The sequence below is a fragment of the Agelaius tricolor genome, unplaced genomic scaffold, assembly GCF_023055355.1.
Source record: "Agelaius tricolor isolate 1412-34295 unplaced genomic scaffold, bAgeTri1.0.p SCAF_88, whole genome shotgun sequence".
In the NCBI taxonomy this organism is placed as follows: domain Eukaryota; kingdom Metazoa; phylum Chordata; class Aves; order Passeriformes; family Icteridae; genus Agelaius; species Agelaius tricolor.
This window is the reverse complement of record NW_027269348.1, coordinates 526442-543019: the sequence shown is the minus strand read 5'-3', so window position 1 is coordinate 543019 and position 16578 is coordinate 526442. Positions and strand designations below refer to the sequence as shown.

At 57.0% G+C, this 16578-nt stretch overlaps 1 protein-coding gene across 1 annotated transcript; it reads left to right on the top strand.

Moving 5' to 3' along the window:
- The first annotated feature begins 1010 nt into the window (after positions 1–1010).
- Positions 1011–14274, top strand: LOC139585712 (zinc finger protein 850-like). Its single transcript, XM_071418565.1, has 5 exons — positions 1011–1646; positions 3566–3654; positions 6369–8648; positions 10209–10475; positions 11125–14274. The coding sequence occupies exons 3-5, from the start codon at positions 6383–6385 to the stop codon at positions 14136–14138; spliced, it is 5547 nt and encodes a 1848-aa protein (XP_071274666.1). The 5' UTR covers positions 1011–1646; positions 3566–3654; positions 6369–6382; the 3' UTR covers positions 14139–14274.
- Positions 14275–16578: the final 2304 nt, after the last annotated feature.

Below are 16578 nucleotides of genomic sequence, written 5' to 3'. Positions count from 1 at the left end.
GGGGGGGGGGCACCCCGGGGTCACCAAGGGGGGGACGCGGCGGGGACATCTCGGGAGGTCACCAAAGGGGGGGGGGACCCAAATGTCCCCAAGGCGTGAGGTCACCAAGGGGTGAGGTCACCAAGGAGGGGGGGACATCTCGGGATGTCACCAAAGGGGGGGGGGGACACCCCGGGAGGGTCGGGGGGGACCCCAAATGTCCCCAAGGGTGAGGTCACCAAGGAGGGGGGGACATCTCGGGATGTCACCAAGGAGGGGGGGACACAAAGGGGGGGACACCCCGGGGTCACCAAGGATGGGGGGGACAGCCCGGGATGTCCTCAAGGGGGAGGTGACAAAGGGGGGGGGGGGGTGACATCTCTGGATGTCCCCAAGGCGGGGGGGGGACAAAGGGTGGGGTGGCCCCGCCCCCTTCACCTGGGGACCCCAAATTCGCCCCTCCCCGAGTTCCGGGACCGGACACCGGCACCGGAACCGTCCGGACCGGGCTCTGAGCTCCGGGACGGGCACCGGAACCGGGACCGGGCTCTGAGCTCCAGAACCGGCACCGGAACCGGGACCGGGCTCTGAGCTCCGGAACCGGCACCGGAACCGTCCGGACCGGGCTCTGAGCTCAGGGACCGGACACCGGAACCGTCCGGACCGGGCTCTGAGCTCCGGAACCGCCCAGACCGGGCTCTGAGCTCAGGGACCGGACACCGGAACCGGGACTGGAACGGGCTCTGAGCTCAGGGACCGGCACCGCAACCGCCCGGACCGGGCTCTGAGCTCCGGAACCGGAACGGGCTCCGAGCTCCGACACCGGGACCGGGCTTTGAGCTCAGGGACCGGGACTGGAACGGGCTCTGGGCTCAGGGACCGGACACCGGCACCGGAACCGGAACCGCCCGGACCGGGCTCTGAGCTCCGGAACCGGCACCGGAACCGCCCGGACCGGGCTCTGAGCTCAGGGACCGGACACCGGAACCGTCCGGACCGGGCTCTGAGCTCCGGAACCGCCCAGACCGGGCTCTGAGCTCAGGGACCGGAACGGGCTCCGGGACCGGGACCGGGACCGGGACCGGAACGGGCTCCGAGCTCCGAGCCCGAAAACCGGGACCGGGCTTTGAGCTCAGGGACCGGGACCGGAATGGGCTCTGAGCTCAGGGACCGGGCACCGGCACCGGGACCGCCCGGACCGGGCTCTGAGCTCAGGGACTGAAACCGGAATGGGCTCCGGGACCGGTACCGGGATTGGAACGGGCTCCGAGCTCTGAGACCGGACATTGAACACCTCTGAGCGGACACCGGCACAGGAACCGCCCGGACCGGGCTCCGAGCTCCGGAACCGGAGACCGGGACCGCCGGAGCTCCCAGTTCCATCCCAGTGCTCCCAGTAACGGCGGCACCGGCAGGGAAAGCGCTCCCAGTTCCCTCCCAGTGCTCCCAGTTCCATCCCAGCGCTCCCGGAACCCGCCCGGGGCAGAGCGCGGCTGCTCTGGGGAGCGGGAGGAGGAGCGGGAGGAAGAGGAGGGACACAGGAGCAGGAGGAGGGAGAGAAGGAGGAGCGGGAGGAAGAGGAGGGACAGAGGAGCGGGAGGAGGAGGAACGGGAGGAAGAGCGGCCCCGGCCCCGGCCCCGCCGGCGTCGCCCCCCGGGCCCCGCAGGTGAGCGGGGAGGGGGAGCTCGCCCCGAACCCATGGCGGGGGGGGCTCCGGGAGGGATTTTGGGGGGCAGGACCCCAAAGCCGAGCCCGAAATGTCCCCGGGCGGGCTCCGAGAGCGCTTTCCCTGCCGGTGCCGCCGTTACTGGGAGCGCTGGGAGGGAACTGGGATGGAACTGGGAGCGCTGGGAGGGAACTGGGAGCGCTTTCCCTGCCGGTGCCGCCGTTACTGGGAGCACTGGGAGGGAACTGGGATGGAACTGGGAGCGCTGGGATGGAACTGGGAGCGCTTTCCCTGCCGGTGCCGCCGTTACTGGGAGCACTGGGAGGGAACTGGGAGCACTGGGAGCGGTCGCAAGGGTCCCAGGGTGAGGGGAGAGACGAGAATCCTGTGTGTTCAGGAGGCTGATTTGTTATTTTATGATGTATTTTACATTAAAATTACATTAAAATTACCTTAAAATGTAGTGTATTTTTATTACATTTAAATGTAATAGATAAAACATTTAAATTTAATTAAAAAATCATATTGCATTAAAATGTAATACATATTACGTTTTATGATATATATTACTTTAAAACAAATTAAATGCTAAAACTATGCTAGAGAATAGAAGAAAGGATTTCATCAGAAGGCTGGTTTATTATTTTATGATATATATTATATTAAAAGAAAATTATACAATAAAACTATATCTATTAATATATGGTAATTAAAAGTATATTTCTTATTTATTATATATACTACATTAAAAGAAAATTATATATTTAAACTATATCTATTAATATATGGTAATTAAAATTATATTTCTAATTTTATTATATATATTCTATTAAAAGAAAATTATATATTAAAACTATATCTATTAATGTATGTTAATTAAAATTATATTTCTTATTATATATTAAGTAAAAAGAAAATTATAGATTAAAACTATATCTATTAATGTATGTCAATTAAAATTATATTTCTTATTTTATTATATATATTACATTAATAGAAAAATATACATTTAAACTATATTAATGTATGTCAATTAAAATTATATTTCTTATTTTGCCATGTATATTATATAAAAGAAACTTATATATAAAACTATATCTATTCATATATGTCAATTAAAATTATATTTCTTATTTTATGATATATACTACATTAAAAGAAGATTATATATTCAAATTCTATATATTAATATATGTCAATTAAAATTATATTTCTTATTTCCTGATATATATTACATTAATAGAAAATTATATATTAAAACTATATCTATATTAATCAATACTAAAGAATAGAAGAAGGGATTTCATCAGAAGGTTGATTCATTATTTTATGATACATATTACATTAAAAGAAAATTATATATTAAAACTGTACCAAAGAATAGAAGGATTTCATCAGAAGGCTGATGTATAATTTTATTATATATATATATTACATTAAAAGAAAACGATATTTTAAAACTATACTAAAAATGGAAGAAAGGATTTCATCAGAAGGCTGATGTATAATTTTATTATATATATTACATTAAAAGAAAACGATATATTAAAACTATACTAAAAATGGAAGAAAGGATTTCATCAGAAGGGCTTAAAAGGAGAAAAAAAAAGAAAAAAGTGAAAGGAATGATAACAAAAGCTGGTGACCCTCAGAGAATCCGAACCACCCTCGCCGCGATTGGCCCTTAATTAAAAACAACCAGCGTGGACCAATCGGAGCTGGGCCTGTTGCATTCCACAGCAGCAGATAATTATTGCTTTTCTTTTCCTCTGAGGCTTCCTCAGCTTCTCAGGAGGGGAGAAAACAAAAAGAAACCCAAAAAAAATCCGAGCGCGAGGATTTTTCAGGGAATCTCAGGGCTGGAAGGGGCCCTGAGGCCTCCAGCAGCAGCAAAGGGCTCAGGCCTTGTCCTGCCCCAGGCCGGGATCCCCCAGCGCCAAACGCGGGCCCAGGGAGGAGGAGGAGGAGGCTGTGAGGAAGAGGAGCCCGGCCCGGGAGCCCCAGGCAGGTGAGGAGGAAGGCAGGGCCCCTTTGCCCCCTCGGTGCTGCTCCAGCCCAGCCCTGGGGCATGGCCTGGTGCTGCCCTGAGGGAGGGGGGCAGATCCTGAACCCCATCGTGAACTTGTGGGGCAGATCCTGAACCCCATCGTGAACTTGTGGGGCAAATCCCAAACCCCATTGTGAACCTGTGGGGCAGATCCCGAACCCCATCGTGAACCTGTGGGGCAGATCCTGAACCCCATCGTGACCCTGTGGGGCAGATCCTGAACCCCATCGTGAACTTGGGGGGCAGATCCTGAACCCCATCGTGACCCCGTGGGGCAGATCCTGAACCCCATCGTGAACTTGGGGGGCAGATCCTGAACCCCATCGTGACCCTGTGGGGCAAATCCTGAACCCCATCGTGACCCTGTGGGGCAGATCCCGAACCCCATCCTGACCCTGTGGGGCACATCCCAAACCCCATCCTGAACCTGTGGGGCAAATCCCAAACCCCATCCTGAACTTGTGGGGCAAATCCCAAACCCCATCCTGAACTTGTGGGGCAAATCCCAAACCTCATCCTGAACTTGTGGGGCAAATCCCGAACCCCATCCTGTCCTTGTGGGGCAAATCCCAAACCCCATCCTGTCCCTGTGGGGCAAATCCCAAACCCCTTCCTGACCCTGTGGGGCAAATCCCAAACCCCATCCTGTCCCTGTGGGGCAAATCCCAAACCCCTTCCTGACCCTGTGGGGCAAATCCCATCCTGAACTTGTGGGGCAAATCCCACCCTGTCCTTGTCCTCATGGAGGCAAATTAATTCCAAATTAATTGGGAGCCTCCGTGAGCTTGACGAGTTAAACTTCCTGACATCCACAGGCCTGGAAGGCAGCGTGAATTAAAGGGAGCTGCCTCTCCAAAGACTTTTTCCAAGCTGTTTTTCCAAGTTTTTCCCATGGCAGGCATCTTTTGAGGAAAAATCCCTTTCCTCAGGGGTTTTTTTCTCCTCCTGAGAAGCCGAGGGGGCCCCTCAGGACCAAAATGCAAACATTGATTATCAGCTGCCCTGGAATTCGACACATTGTGGGATTGGCCCCTCTTGGATGTTTGTAATTAACGGCCAATCAGAGCCTTGGGACAGCTGCCTTTGTTATCATTCCTCCCTTTCTATTCTTGGCCAGGCCGGGCTTGGGATGGAGCCTTCCCCGCTGTTCTTTTTAGAGTGTGGTTTTAATGCCATGAGCGTGGTTTTAATGCCTTGTGTGGCGGGAAATGGTAAATGGAGGCTTCTGGAATGTGGGGGGAGATCCTTCGAGTCTTCCCTCAATGTAAAACCCCCTGGGAACAACTTCAGGATGTGCTTGTCCTCATGGGGGCAAATCCCAAACCCCATCCTGAAATTCTGGGGCAAATCTCATCTTGTCCCTGTGGGGCAAATCCCATCCTGAACTTGGATAGGGGCAAATCCCAAACCCCACCTGTCCCTGTGGGGCAAATCCCATCCTGAACTTGGATAGGGGCAAATCCCATCCTGTCCTTGTCCCCATGGAGGCCAATCCCATCCTGTCCTCATGGGGGCAAATCCCGTCCTGAACTTGTGGGGCAAACCCCATCCTGTCCTTGTGGGGCAAATCCCATCCTGAACTTGGATAGGGGCAAATCCCAAATTTTCCTTGGATAAGGGCAAATCCCAAGTTTTCCTTGTGGGACAAATCCCATCCTGAACTTGGATAGGGGCAAATCCCATCCTGAACTTGGATAGGGGCAAATCCCATCCTGAAATTGTGGGGCAAATCCCATCGTGTCCTTTTGGGGCAAATCCCAAACCCCATCCTCTCCCTGTGGGCCAAATCCCAAACCCTATCTTGTCCTTGGCTACGGGCAAATCCCAAATTTTCCTTGTGGGGCAAATCCCATGGTGTCCCTGTCCTCATGGAGGCAAATCCCATCCTGTCCCTGTGGGGCAAATCCCAAATCCCACCTGTCCCTGTGGGGCAAATCCCGTCCTGAACTTGGATAGGGGCAAATCCCAAACCCCACCTGTCCCTGTGGGGCAAATCCCAAACCCCACCTGTCCCTGTGGGGCAAATCCCAAACCCTATCTTGTCCTTGGCTAGGGGCAAATCCCAAATTTTCCTTGTGGGGCAAATCCCATCCTGTCCTTGGATGGAGGCAAATCCGATCGTGTCCTTGTGGGGAAAATCCCATCCTGAACTTGGATGGAAGCAAATCCCAAATCCCATCGTGTCCTTGTCCCCACGGGGGCCAATCCCATCCTGTCCTTGTGGGGCAAATCCCATCCTGAACTTGTGGGGCAAATCCCATCCTGAACTTGTGGGGCAAATCCCATCCTGTCCTTGGATAGGGGCAAATCCCAAATTTTCCTTGTGGGACAAATCCCATTCTGTCCTTGGATGGAGGCAAATCCCATCCTGAACTTGGATGGAGGCAAATCCCAAATCCCATCCTGTCCCTGTGGGGCAAATCCCAAATCCCATCCTGTCCTTGTGGGGCAAATCCCATCCTGAATTTGGATAGGGGCAAATCCCAAATTTTCCTTGTGGGGCAAATCCAAATTCCCATCCTGTCCCTGTGGCGCAAATGGAAGCAAATCCCAAATCCCATCGCGTCCTTGTCCCCACGGGGGTAAATCCCATTGTGTCCTTGTGGGGCCAATCCCATGGTGTCCTTGTCCCCACGGGGGCCAATCCCACGGTGTCCTTGTCCTTCCTCCCCCAGAGCAGGAGCTGAGCATGGAGAGCAGCGAGGAGCCGGTGGCCGAGGCCGTTTTGAGCGGCTCCAGGGCGCAGGGAGAAGCCAGCGGGGAGGAGAAGCCGCGGAGATGCCTGAGCAGGAGGGGCTGCAACCGCAGAGCGCGGGGATCCGAGGGGCAAAGAGCCGGCCTGGGCCAGGGAGGGGCTCAGAGCCCCGAGCTGGGGCTCCGGGAGCAGCTCCAGGAGGGGCAGGAGAAGCCCCACGAGCGCTCGGAGTGCGGGAAGAGCTTCAGCAGGAGCTCCGAGCTGGGTGCCCACCAGAGGAACCACACTTGGGAACAGCCGAGCTCTGAGGGGGAAAAGCCTCCCCTGGGTGGGGAAGGGGCTCAGAACTTGGAGCTGGGGGTCCAAGAGCAGCTCCAGGATGGGCAGGAGAAGCCCCACAAGTGCTCGGAGTGCGGGAAGAGCTTCAGGTGGAGATCCTGCCTGATTATCCACCAGAGAATCCACACCGGGGGACAGCTGGGATCTGAGGGAGAAAAACCCACCCTGGACCAGGGTCAGAGATCCGAGCTGGGGCTCCATGAGCAGCTTCAAGATGGGGAGAAGAAGCCCCACGAGTTCTCGGAATGGGAGAAGAGCTTCGTGCTGGGTTCCCACCTGATTGTCCACCAGAAGAGCCACACGGAGCAAGAGCTGGGATCTGAGGGGGAAAAACCAACCCCGCATCAGGAAGGGGCTCAGAGCTCGGAGCTGGGGCTCCGTGAGCAGCTCCAGGATGGGCAGGAGGAGAAGCCCCACAAGTGTTTGGAGTGTGGGAAGAGCTTCAGGTGGAGATCCAACCTGATCAAGCACTGCAGAATCCACACTGGGCAACAGCTGAGACCTGAGGGGGAAAATCCCACCTTGGACCAGGGTCAGAGCTCGGAGCTGGGGCTCCGTGAGCAGCTCCAGGATGGGGAGAAGAGGCCCCACAAGTGCTCGGAGTGCGGGAAGAGCTTCACCAAGAGATCCAACCTGATCAGGCACTGCAGAATCCACACTGTGCAACAGCCGGGGTCTGAGGGGAAAAAACCCACCCTGGGTCAGAGCTCCAAGCTGGGGCTCCGTGAGCAGCTCCAGGATGGGGAGAAGAAGAAGCCCCACAAGTGCTCGGAGTGCGGGAAGAGCTTCAGGAGGAGAGCCAACCTCATGGAGCACAGCAGGGTCCACACCGGAGAGAAACCCTACAAGTGTGGGGAGTGTGGGCAGAGCTTCAGCTGGAGCTCCCAGCTGCTTCTCCACCAGAGGAGGATCCACACCGGGGAGAGGCCCTACGAGTGCCAGCACTGCGGGAAGAGCTTCACCTGCAAGTCCCACCTGAGCAGCCACCTGAGGACTCACACTGGGGAGAAGCCCTACGAGTGCGAGCAGTGCCACAAGAAGTTCCAGAGCAGCTCCTCCCTCGTCGTCCACCGGCGCTCGCACACGGGCGAGAGGCCCTTCCCGTGCCCCGAGTGCGGGATGAGCTTCAAGGAGAACTCGGCCCTGGTCAGGCACCGCCGCACCCACTCCGGGGAGAGGCCCTACGAGTGCGGGCAGTGTAAAAATTCCTTCCCGACCAGCTCCCTGCTGGCCGAGCACCAGCGCATCCACACCGGGGAGAAGCCGTTTGGCTGCCCCGACTGCGGCAGGGGCTTCAGGCAAAAGTCCAGCCTGGTCAAGCACCGGCGCATCCACACCGGGGAGAGGCCGTACGTGTGCGGGCGCTGCGGGAAGAGCTTCACGCAGAGCTCCAACCTGTTTGCCCACCAGAGGAGCCACGCGGAGCGGCCCTACGAGTGCGAGTACTGCTGGAGGAGCTTCTCGCAGAGCTCCAGCCTGATCGTGCACCAGAAGTGCCACACCGAGGTGAGGCCCTACGAGTGCAGGAAGTGCGGGAAGAGCTTCACCACCAGGTCCTGCCTGCTCACCCACCAGATGATCCACACCGGGGAGCGGCCCTACGAGTGCGGGCAGTGCGGGAAGGGCTTCATGTCCAAGTCCCACCTGATTTACCACCAGAGGGGCCACAGCGGGGAGAAGCCCTACGAGTGCGAGCAGTGCAAGAAGAGGTTCCTGACCAGCTCCCATCTCCTCAGCCACCAGCTGATGCACACCGAGGAGAGGCCGTTCTGCTGCCCCGATTGCGGCAAGGGATTCAGGCAAAAGTCCAAGCTGGTCATGCACCGGTGCGGCCACACCGGGGAGAAGCCATTCCAGTGTCCCCAGTGTGGGAAGGGCTTCACCACGAGCTACAGCATGACCAGACACCTGGAGAGCCAGCACTGAGGTGGGAAGAGCTCCGTGGGCTGCTCCAGCTCCATCCCACACGGGAGGATCTGCTCTGGATGGTCCCCAGTGGGCCCAGGTGGGCAGAGCCACCTTGATCCCTGTTTGGAGGACACCTGGCTGAGGGCTCCTCGTCCTCCTGGATTTGTCACCTTCTGATCCCTTGAAAAATCTCAGTTTTTCACTCTTGTGGTGGTCTCAAGCAGCTCTTGATTGCCTCAGAGGTGTCTTCTCCACCATCAATCCATCCCACACGGGAGGATCTGCTCTGGGTGGGCCCAGGTGGGCAGAGCCACCTTGATCCGTGTTTGGAGGACACCTGGCTGAGGGCTTCTCATCCTCCTGGCTCCCCATGGCCTGGGATTTTGTTTAATTTCTCTTTATCCTTTCTAAATCTGAGGTTGAAAATAAAGATATTTAACGAAGATAAGGATGGGGACACGGAGGGATCTTCCAGGGCATGAGGGGGATGCTGGCCCCGAGGGAGCTGAGGGTTCCTGGGGCAGATTTGGGGGTTCCTCAGGGCTTTGGGCACCCCAGGCTGGTCCAGGACCCCCTGCCCTGGAAGTGTCCCCACGTCCTCCCGTCCTGGTTCCTGCTGTCCCCTGTCCAGGACCCTGCTCCCATCTGAGTCCAGATCCCATCCCTGCTCTCAGGCCTTGTCCCTGTCCCATATTCTCTTATCTGGTCGCCATTCCCACCTTCCCTGTCCTGTTCCCCTTTTCCTATTCCACTCCCTAATTCCCATTTCTGTATTTCCTCTCTCATTCCCGTTTTCTGATTCCTGATCCCAATCCCAGTCCAATATTCACAGTCCTATCACGAACATATTTTATTTAAAAAAAATCCTTTCCTTAGGATTTTTTCCCCCTCAGAAGCTGAGAGGGAAATGAAATGAATGTTCAAATGAAATTTAAACAAGAATTTTCTGCTGCCGTGGAACGCAGCGATCGCGCCTTTGATTGATCTCATCTGGTTGTTATTTTAATTAGCGGCCAATCAAAATTTCAGAGGTCTCAGACTCTCTGGTCACTCACAGGATTTTTATTATCATTCTTTTCTATGCCTTTCAAGCCTTCTGATGAAATCCTTATTTTTTTCCTATTCTTTTAGTATAGTTTTAATAGATCGTTTTCTTTCAATGCAACATATATATAATAAAATAATAAATCAGCCTTCTGATGAAATCCTTTCTTCTACTCTTTGGTACAGTTTTAGCATGTCGTTTTCTTTTAATATAATATATATAATAAAACAATAAACCAGCCTTCTGAAACACAAGATTCTCATCTCTTCCCTCGACCTGGGACCCCCGTGACCGCCACAGGGTGGTCCCTGTCCCCATTCCCGGTCCCCATTCCCCATTCCCGGTCCCCATTCCCTGTCCCCATTCCCATTCCCTGTCCCCATTCCCGGTCCCCATTCCCTGTCCCCACTCCCCGTCCCCATTCCCGGTCCCCATTCCCTCTCCCCTGTCCCCATTTTCCGTCCCTGGCCCCATTCCCGGTCGCCATTCCCGGTCCCCTCACACCGGACGCTCCTCCCCTCAGCCCATGACGTCACCGAGCAAACCCCGCGCTCCTCCCGCCCACCAATCCCAGCGCGCGATCACTCCCAGATTTGCATAACCACGCCCATTCATCTTGGCCCCGCCTGCTTTTGGGGGCCGGCGCTGCCCGGAGCGGGAGGAAGAGGAGGGGAGAAGGAGGAAGAGGAAGAGGAGGGACAACGGAAGAGGAAGAGCGGCCCCAACCCCACGCGGTTCCCCCGCTCCGGCCGCAGCTGCCCCGGCCCCGCTGGCATCGCCCCCCGGAGCCCGCAGGTGAGCGGGGAGGGGGAGCTCGCCCCGAACCCATGGCGGGGGGGGCTCCGGGAGGGATTTTGGGGGGCAGGGGAGGCAAATCCCATCCTTGTCCCCATGGGGGCAAATCCCATCGTGTCCTTGTGGGGCAAATCCCATCGTGTCCTTGTCCCCATGGAGGCAAATCCCATCGTGTCCCCATGGGGGCAAATCCCATCGTGTCCTTGTCCCCACGGGGGCAAATCCCATCCTTGTCCTTGTGGGGCAAATCCCATCGTGTCCTTGGATAGGGGCAAATCCCATCGTGGCCTTGTGGGGCAAATCCCATCCTTGTCCTTGTGGGGCCAATCCCATCGTGTCCTTGTCCCCACGGGGGCAAATCCCATCGTGTCCTTGTGGGGCAAATCCCATCGTGTCCTTGTCCCCATGGGGGCAAATCCCATCCTGAACTTGGATAGGGGAAAATCCCAAATTTTCCTTGTGGGGCAAAACCCATCCTGTCCTTGGATGGAGGCAAATCCCAGCGGGACCTTGTGGGGCAAATCCCATCGCGTCCTTGTCCCCACGGGGGCAAATCTCATGGTGTCCTTGTCCCCACGGACACAAATCCCATCGTGTCCTTGTCCCCACGGGGGCCAATCCCACGGTGTCCTTGTCCTTCCTCCCCCAGAGCAGGAGCTGAGCATGGAGAGCAGCGAGGAGCCGGTGGCCGAGGCCGTTTTGAGCGGCTCCAGGGCGCAGGGAGAAGCCAGCGGGGAGGAGAAGCCGCGGAGATGCCTGAGCAGGAGGGGCTGCAAACGCAGAGCGCGGGGATCCGAGGGGCAAAGAGCCGGCCTGGGCCAGGGAGGGGCTCAGAGCCCCGAGCTGGGGCTCCGGGAGCAGCTCCAGGAGGGGCAGGAGAAGCCCCACGAGCGCTCGGAGTGTGGGAAGAGCTTCACCAAAAGGTCCCACCTGATTGTCCACCTGAGGAACCACATGGAGCAACACCCGGGATCTGAGGGGGAAAAACCCACCCTGGACCAGGGTCAGAGATCAGAGCTGGGGCTCCATGAGCAGCTCCAGGATGGGCAGGAGAAGTCCCACGCGTGCTTGGAATGCGGGAAGAGCTTCAAGAGGAGATCCTGCCTGGTTGTCCACCAAAAAATCCACCTGGGATCTGAGGGGGAAAAACCCACCCTGGACCTGGGTCAGAACTCAGAGCTGGGGGTCCAAGAGCAGCTCCAGGATGGGGAGAAGAAGCCCCACAAGTGTTTGGAATGCGGGAAGAGCTTCACCAAAAGGTCCCACCTGATTGTCCACCAGAGGAGCCACACGGGATCTGAGGGGGAAAAACCCAACTTGGACCAGGGTCAGAGCCCAGAGCTGGGACTCCAAGAGCAGCTCCAGGATGGGCAGGAGAAGAAGCCCTACAAGTGTTTGGAGTGTGGGAAGAGCTTCATGCTGAGCTTCCACCTGGTTGACCATTCCAGAGTCCACACCGGAGAACGTCCCTACGAGTGTGGGCTGTGTGGGAAGAGCTTCACCAGCAGCTCCTACCTGAGGGTCCACCAGAGGATGCACACCGGGGAGAAGCCCTACGAGTGCGGTCAGTGCAAGAAGAGGTTCCTGACCAGCTCCTACCTCCTCGTGCACCAGCGGATCCACAAAGACGAGAAGCCCTTCAGCTGCCCCGACTGCGGCAAGAGCTTCAGCCAGAAGTCCAACCTGGTCGTCCACCGGCGCATCCACACCGATGAGAGGCCCTACGAGTGTCCCCGGTGCGGGAAGGGCTTCAGGACAAACTGCCAGCTGGTTGTCCACCACAGGACGCACACGGGAGAGCGGCCCTACGAGTGTGGGCAGTGCGGGAAGAGCTTCAGCAGCAACTCCCAGCTGATTTTTCACCGGAGGAGCCACTCGGGGCGTCGCCGAGAGGGATCCGAGGGGGGAAAGCCCAGGCTGGGTCATGGAGGTGGTCAGAGATCCAAGCTGGAGGTCCAGGATGGGGAGAATTGCCACAAATGCCGGGAATGTGGGAAGAGCTTCATGTCCAAGTCCTCCTTGCTCTACCACCACCGCATCCACACCGGCGAGAGGCCCTACGGGTGTCCCCAGTGCGGGAAGGGCTTCAGGGAGCGTTCAAGCCTCAATGTCCACCTGAGGATCCACACTGGAGAACGGCCCTACAGGTGCGGGCAGTGCGGGAAGGGCTTCACCTCCAGCACGGGGCTGACCGTCCACCGCAGGAGGCACACGGGGGAGAGGCCCTACGGGTGTCCCCAGTGCGGGAAGGGCTTCAGGGAGCGCTCGAGCCTCAAAGTCCACCTCAGGATCCACACTGGAGAACGGCCCTACAGGTGCGGGCAGTGCGGGAAGGGCTTCACCTCCAGCACGGGGCTGACCGTCCACCACAGGAGGCACACGGGGGAGAGGCCCTACGGGTGCCCCCAGTGCCCCAAGAGCTTCAGCAGGAGCTCCCAGCTGCTGGTGCACCTGAGGTGCCACACTGGCGAGAGGCCCTACGAGTGCCCCCAGTGCGGGAAGGGCTTCAGCGAGAGCTCCCAGCTGCTGGTGCACCTGAGGTGCCACACCGGCGAGAGGCCCTACGAGTGCCCCCAGTGCCCCAAGAGCTTCAGCGGGAGGTCCCAGCTGCTGGTGCACCTGAGGTGCCACACCGGCGAGAGGCCCTACGGGTGCGCCCAGTGCGGGAAGAGCTTTGTGACGAGCTCCTGCCTGATGAAACACCGCCGGAGCCACACGGGGGAGAAGCCCTACGAGTGCGGGTGGTGCGGGAAGAGCTTCGTGGTGAGGTCCCACCTCAACACCCACCTGAGGACCCACACCGGCGAGAAACCCTTCGAGTGCCAGCTGTGCGGCAAGAGCTTCAGCACCAGGTCCTACCTGGTCGTCCACCAGCGGTTCCACAGCGGGGAGAGGCCCTACAAGTGCGGGGAGTGCGGGAAGAGCTTCGTCATGTGCTCCCTGCTGATCGTCCACCGGAGGATCCACACCGGCGAGCGGCCCTACGTGTGCGACGTGTGCAGGAAGGGTTTCAGGAGCGGCTACCTTCTCCTGGTCCACCAGCGCTCGCACACGGACGAGAAACCCTTCCGGTGCCCCGACTGCGGCAAGGGCTTCAGGGAGAACTCCACCCTCACCGTCCACCGCCGCGTGCACACCGGGGAGAGGCCCTACCTGTGCCCCCAGTGCGGGAAAACCTTCATGCTGAGCTCCCGCCTGCGCGCCCACCAGAGGAGCCACACGGGAGAACGTCCCCACAGGTGCGAGGAGTGCGGCAAGGGCTTCACCACCCGCCCGGGGCTGGTCCACCACCAGAGGAGCCACACCGGCGAGAAACCCTACGCGTGCGGGCAGTGCGGGAAGAGCTTCACCACCAGCTCCTGCCTGAGGTCCCACAAGAAGACGCACAGCGACGAGAAGCCCTTCGAGTGCCCGCTGTGCGGGAAGAGGTTCAGGGCGAGCTCCAGCCTCAGGAGGCACCAGAGCACGCACACGCGGGAGGAACCTTTGCACTGCGAGAAACCTTTCCGCTGTCCCGACTGCGGGAGGCGCTTCAAGCTCAACTCCTTCCTGGCCAAGCACCGGCTGATCCACGCCGGGGACGGCCCCCGCGAGTGTCACCTGTGTGGCAAGAGGTTCTCGGCCAGTTCTCTCCTGGCCAGGCACCGGTGGAAGTTCCATTGAGGGCGGCACTGGTGGTGGCCCGAGCGCTGGAGGAGCTTGGTGGGGGCTTCTCCAGCTCCATCTCACACGGGAGGATCTGCTCTGGATGGTCCCCAGTGGGCCCAGGTGGGCAGAGCCACCTTGATCCCTGTTGAGGACACACCTGGCTGAGGGCTCCTCATCCTCCTGGATTTGTCAACTTCTGACCCAGAAAAATCTCAAATTTTCCCTCTTTTGGTGGTCTTCAGCAACACTAGATAGCCTTGGAGGTCTTCTCTAACATGAATCCATCCCACACGGGAGGATCTGCTCTGGATGGTCCAGGTGGGCAGAGCCACCTTGATCCCTGTTTGGAGGACACCTGGCTGAGGGCTCCTCATCCTCCTGGATTTGTCACCTTCTGACCCCTGAAAAATCTCAGCTTTTCACTCTTGTGGTGGTATTTAGCAACTCTTGATTGCCTCAGAGGTGTCTTCTCCACCATCAATCCATCCCACACGGGAGGATCTGCTCTGGATGGTGCCCAGTGGGCCCAGGTGGGCAGAGCCACCTTGATCCCTGTTTGGGGGACACCTGGCTGAGGGCTCCTCATCCTCCCGGATTTGTCACCTTCTGACCCAGAAAAATGTCAAATTTTCCCTCTTTTGGTGGTCTTCAGCAACACTAGATAGCCTTGGAGGTCTTCTCTAACATGAATCCATCCCACACGGGAGGATCTGCTCTGGATGGTCCAGGTGGGCAGAACCTTCTTGATCCCTGTTTGGAGGACACCTGGCTGAGGGCTCCTCATCCTCCTGGATTTGTCAACTTCTGACCCAAAAAAAATCTCGTTTTTTCTCTCCTTTGGTGGTCTTAACCCACACTAGATATCCTCTGAGGTCCTCTCCAACATCAATCCATCGTTTCTGGCCCGCGGGCGTCTTCCACAGCAAAATGGAGTTGGATTGGGGCAAAACCCTCAATTTTGGAGACTGTGGGGTGGAAACCTCCAAAAGTGGGAAGGTGGGAAGAGGGAAGGACCTCCAAAAAAAGTTCTTCCCACCCATGCAAGGAGGTGGATGCTCAGGGACACGTGGTTGGACTTTCTTGGTTCTGGTTTTCGAATGAAAAGGTTTCTGTTCATCCCTTTGAAAGCCCCGAAATTGGGGTAGAAATAAAAATGTTGATGTGAGGTGTGGAGGGGACATGGTGGGACATGGACATGGATGGGGACATGGACATGGATGGGGACATGGTGGGACGTGGGCATGGATGGGGACATGGACATGGATGGGGACATGGTGGGACATGGACATGGATGGGGACATGGACATGGATGGGGACATGGACATGGATGGGGACATGGTGGGACATGGCCATGGTGGGACGTGTCCATGGTTGGGGACATGGTGGGACATGGTTGGGGACATGGACATGGATGGGGACGTGGTGTGACATCGACATGGTGGGACATGGACATGGATGGGGACATGGACATGGTGGGACATGGACATGGATGGGGACATGGACATGGTGGGACATGGACATGGATGGGGACATGGTGGGACATGGGCATGGATGGGGAGGTGGTGGGACATGGACATAGATGGGGACATGGACATGGTTGGGGACATGGTGGGACGTGGCCATGGTGGGACGTGGCCATGGTTGGGGACATGGTGGGACATGGGCATGGTGGGATGTGGCCATGGGTGGGGACATGGTGGGACATGGTTGGGGACATGGACATGGATGGGGACGTGGTGGGACATGGCCATGAATGGGGACGTGGCCATGGATGGAGACATGGTGGGACGTGGCCATGGTTGAGGACATGGTGAGACATGGACATGGTGGGACGTGGGCATGGATGGGGACATGGACATGGATGGGGACGTGGTGAGACATGGACATGGATGGGGACATGGACATGGTGGGACATGGTGGGACATGGACATGGATGGGGAGGTGGTGGGACATGGACATAGATGGGGACATGGACATGGTGGGACATGGTGGGACATGGACATGGATGGGGACATGGACATGGATGGGGACATGGTGGGACATGGACATGGTGGGACATGGACATGGATGGGGACATGGTGGGACATGGATGGGGACATGGACATGGATGGGGAGGTGGTGGGACATGGACATAGATGGGGACATGGACATGGTTGGGGACATGGTGGGATGTGGCCATGGTGGGACGTGGCCATGGTTGGGGACATGGTGGGACATGGGCATGGTGGGACATGGATGGGGACATGGACATGGATGGGGACGTGGTGTGACATCGACATGGTGGGACATGGACATGGATGGGGACATGGTGGGACATGGACATGGTGCGACATGGACATGGCTGGAGACGTGTCCATGGATGGGGACACGGTGTCACCTCCATGGCCGTCTGTCCCTTGGTGTCACCTCACCTCCATGGCGTTGGTGTCCCCACCCTGAGACCCCCAAGTGTCGC

Coding starts and splice junctions, on each gene's coding strand:
- LOC139585712 (XM_071418565.1), top strand. CDS start 6,383: ATGGAGAGCAGCGAGGAGCCGGTGGCCGAGGCCGTTTTGAGCGGCTCC. Junction 8,649..10,208: donor CAGACACCTGGAGAGCCAGC/ACTGAGGTGGGA, acceptor CCCTCAGCCCAT/GACGTCACCGAGCAAACCCC. Junction 10,476..11,124: donor TCGCCCCCCGGAGCCCGCAG/GTGAGCGGGGAG, acceptor TTCCTCCCCCAG/AGCAGGAGCTGAGCATGGAG.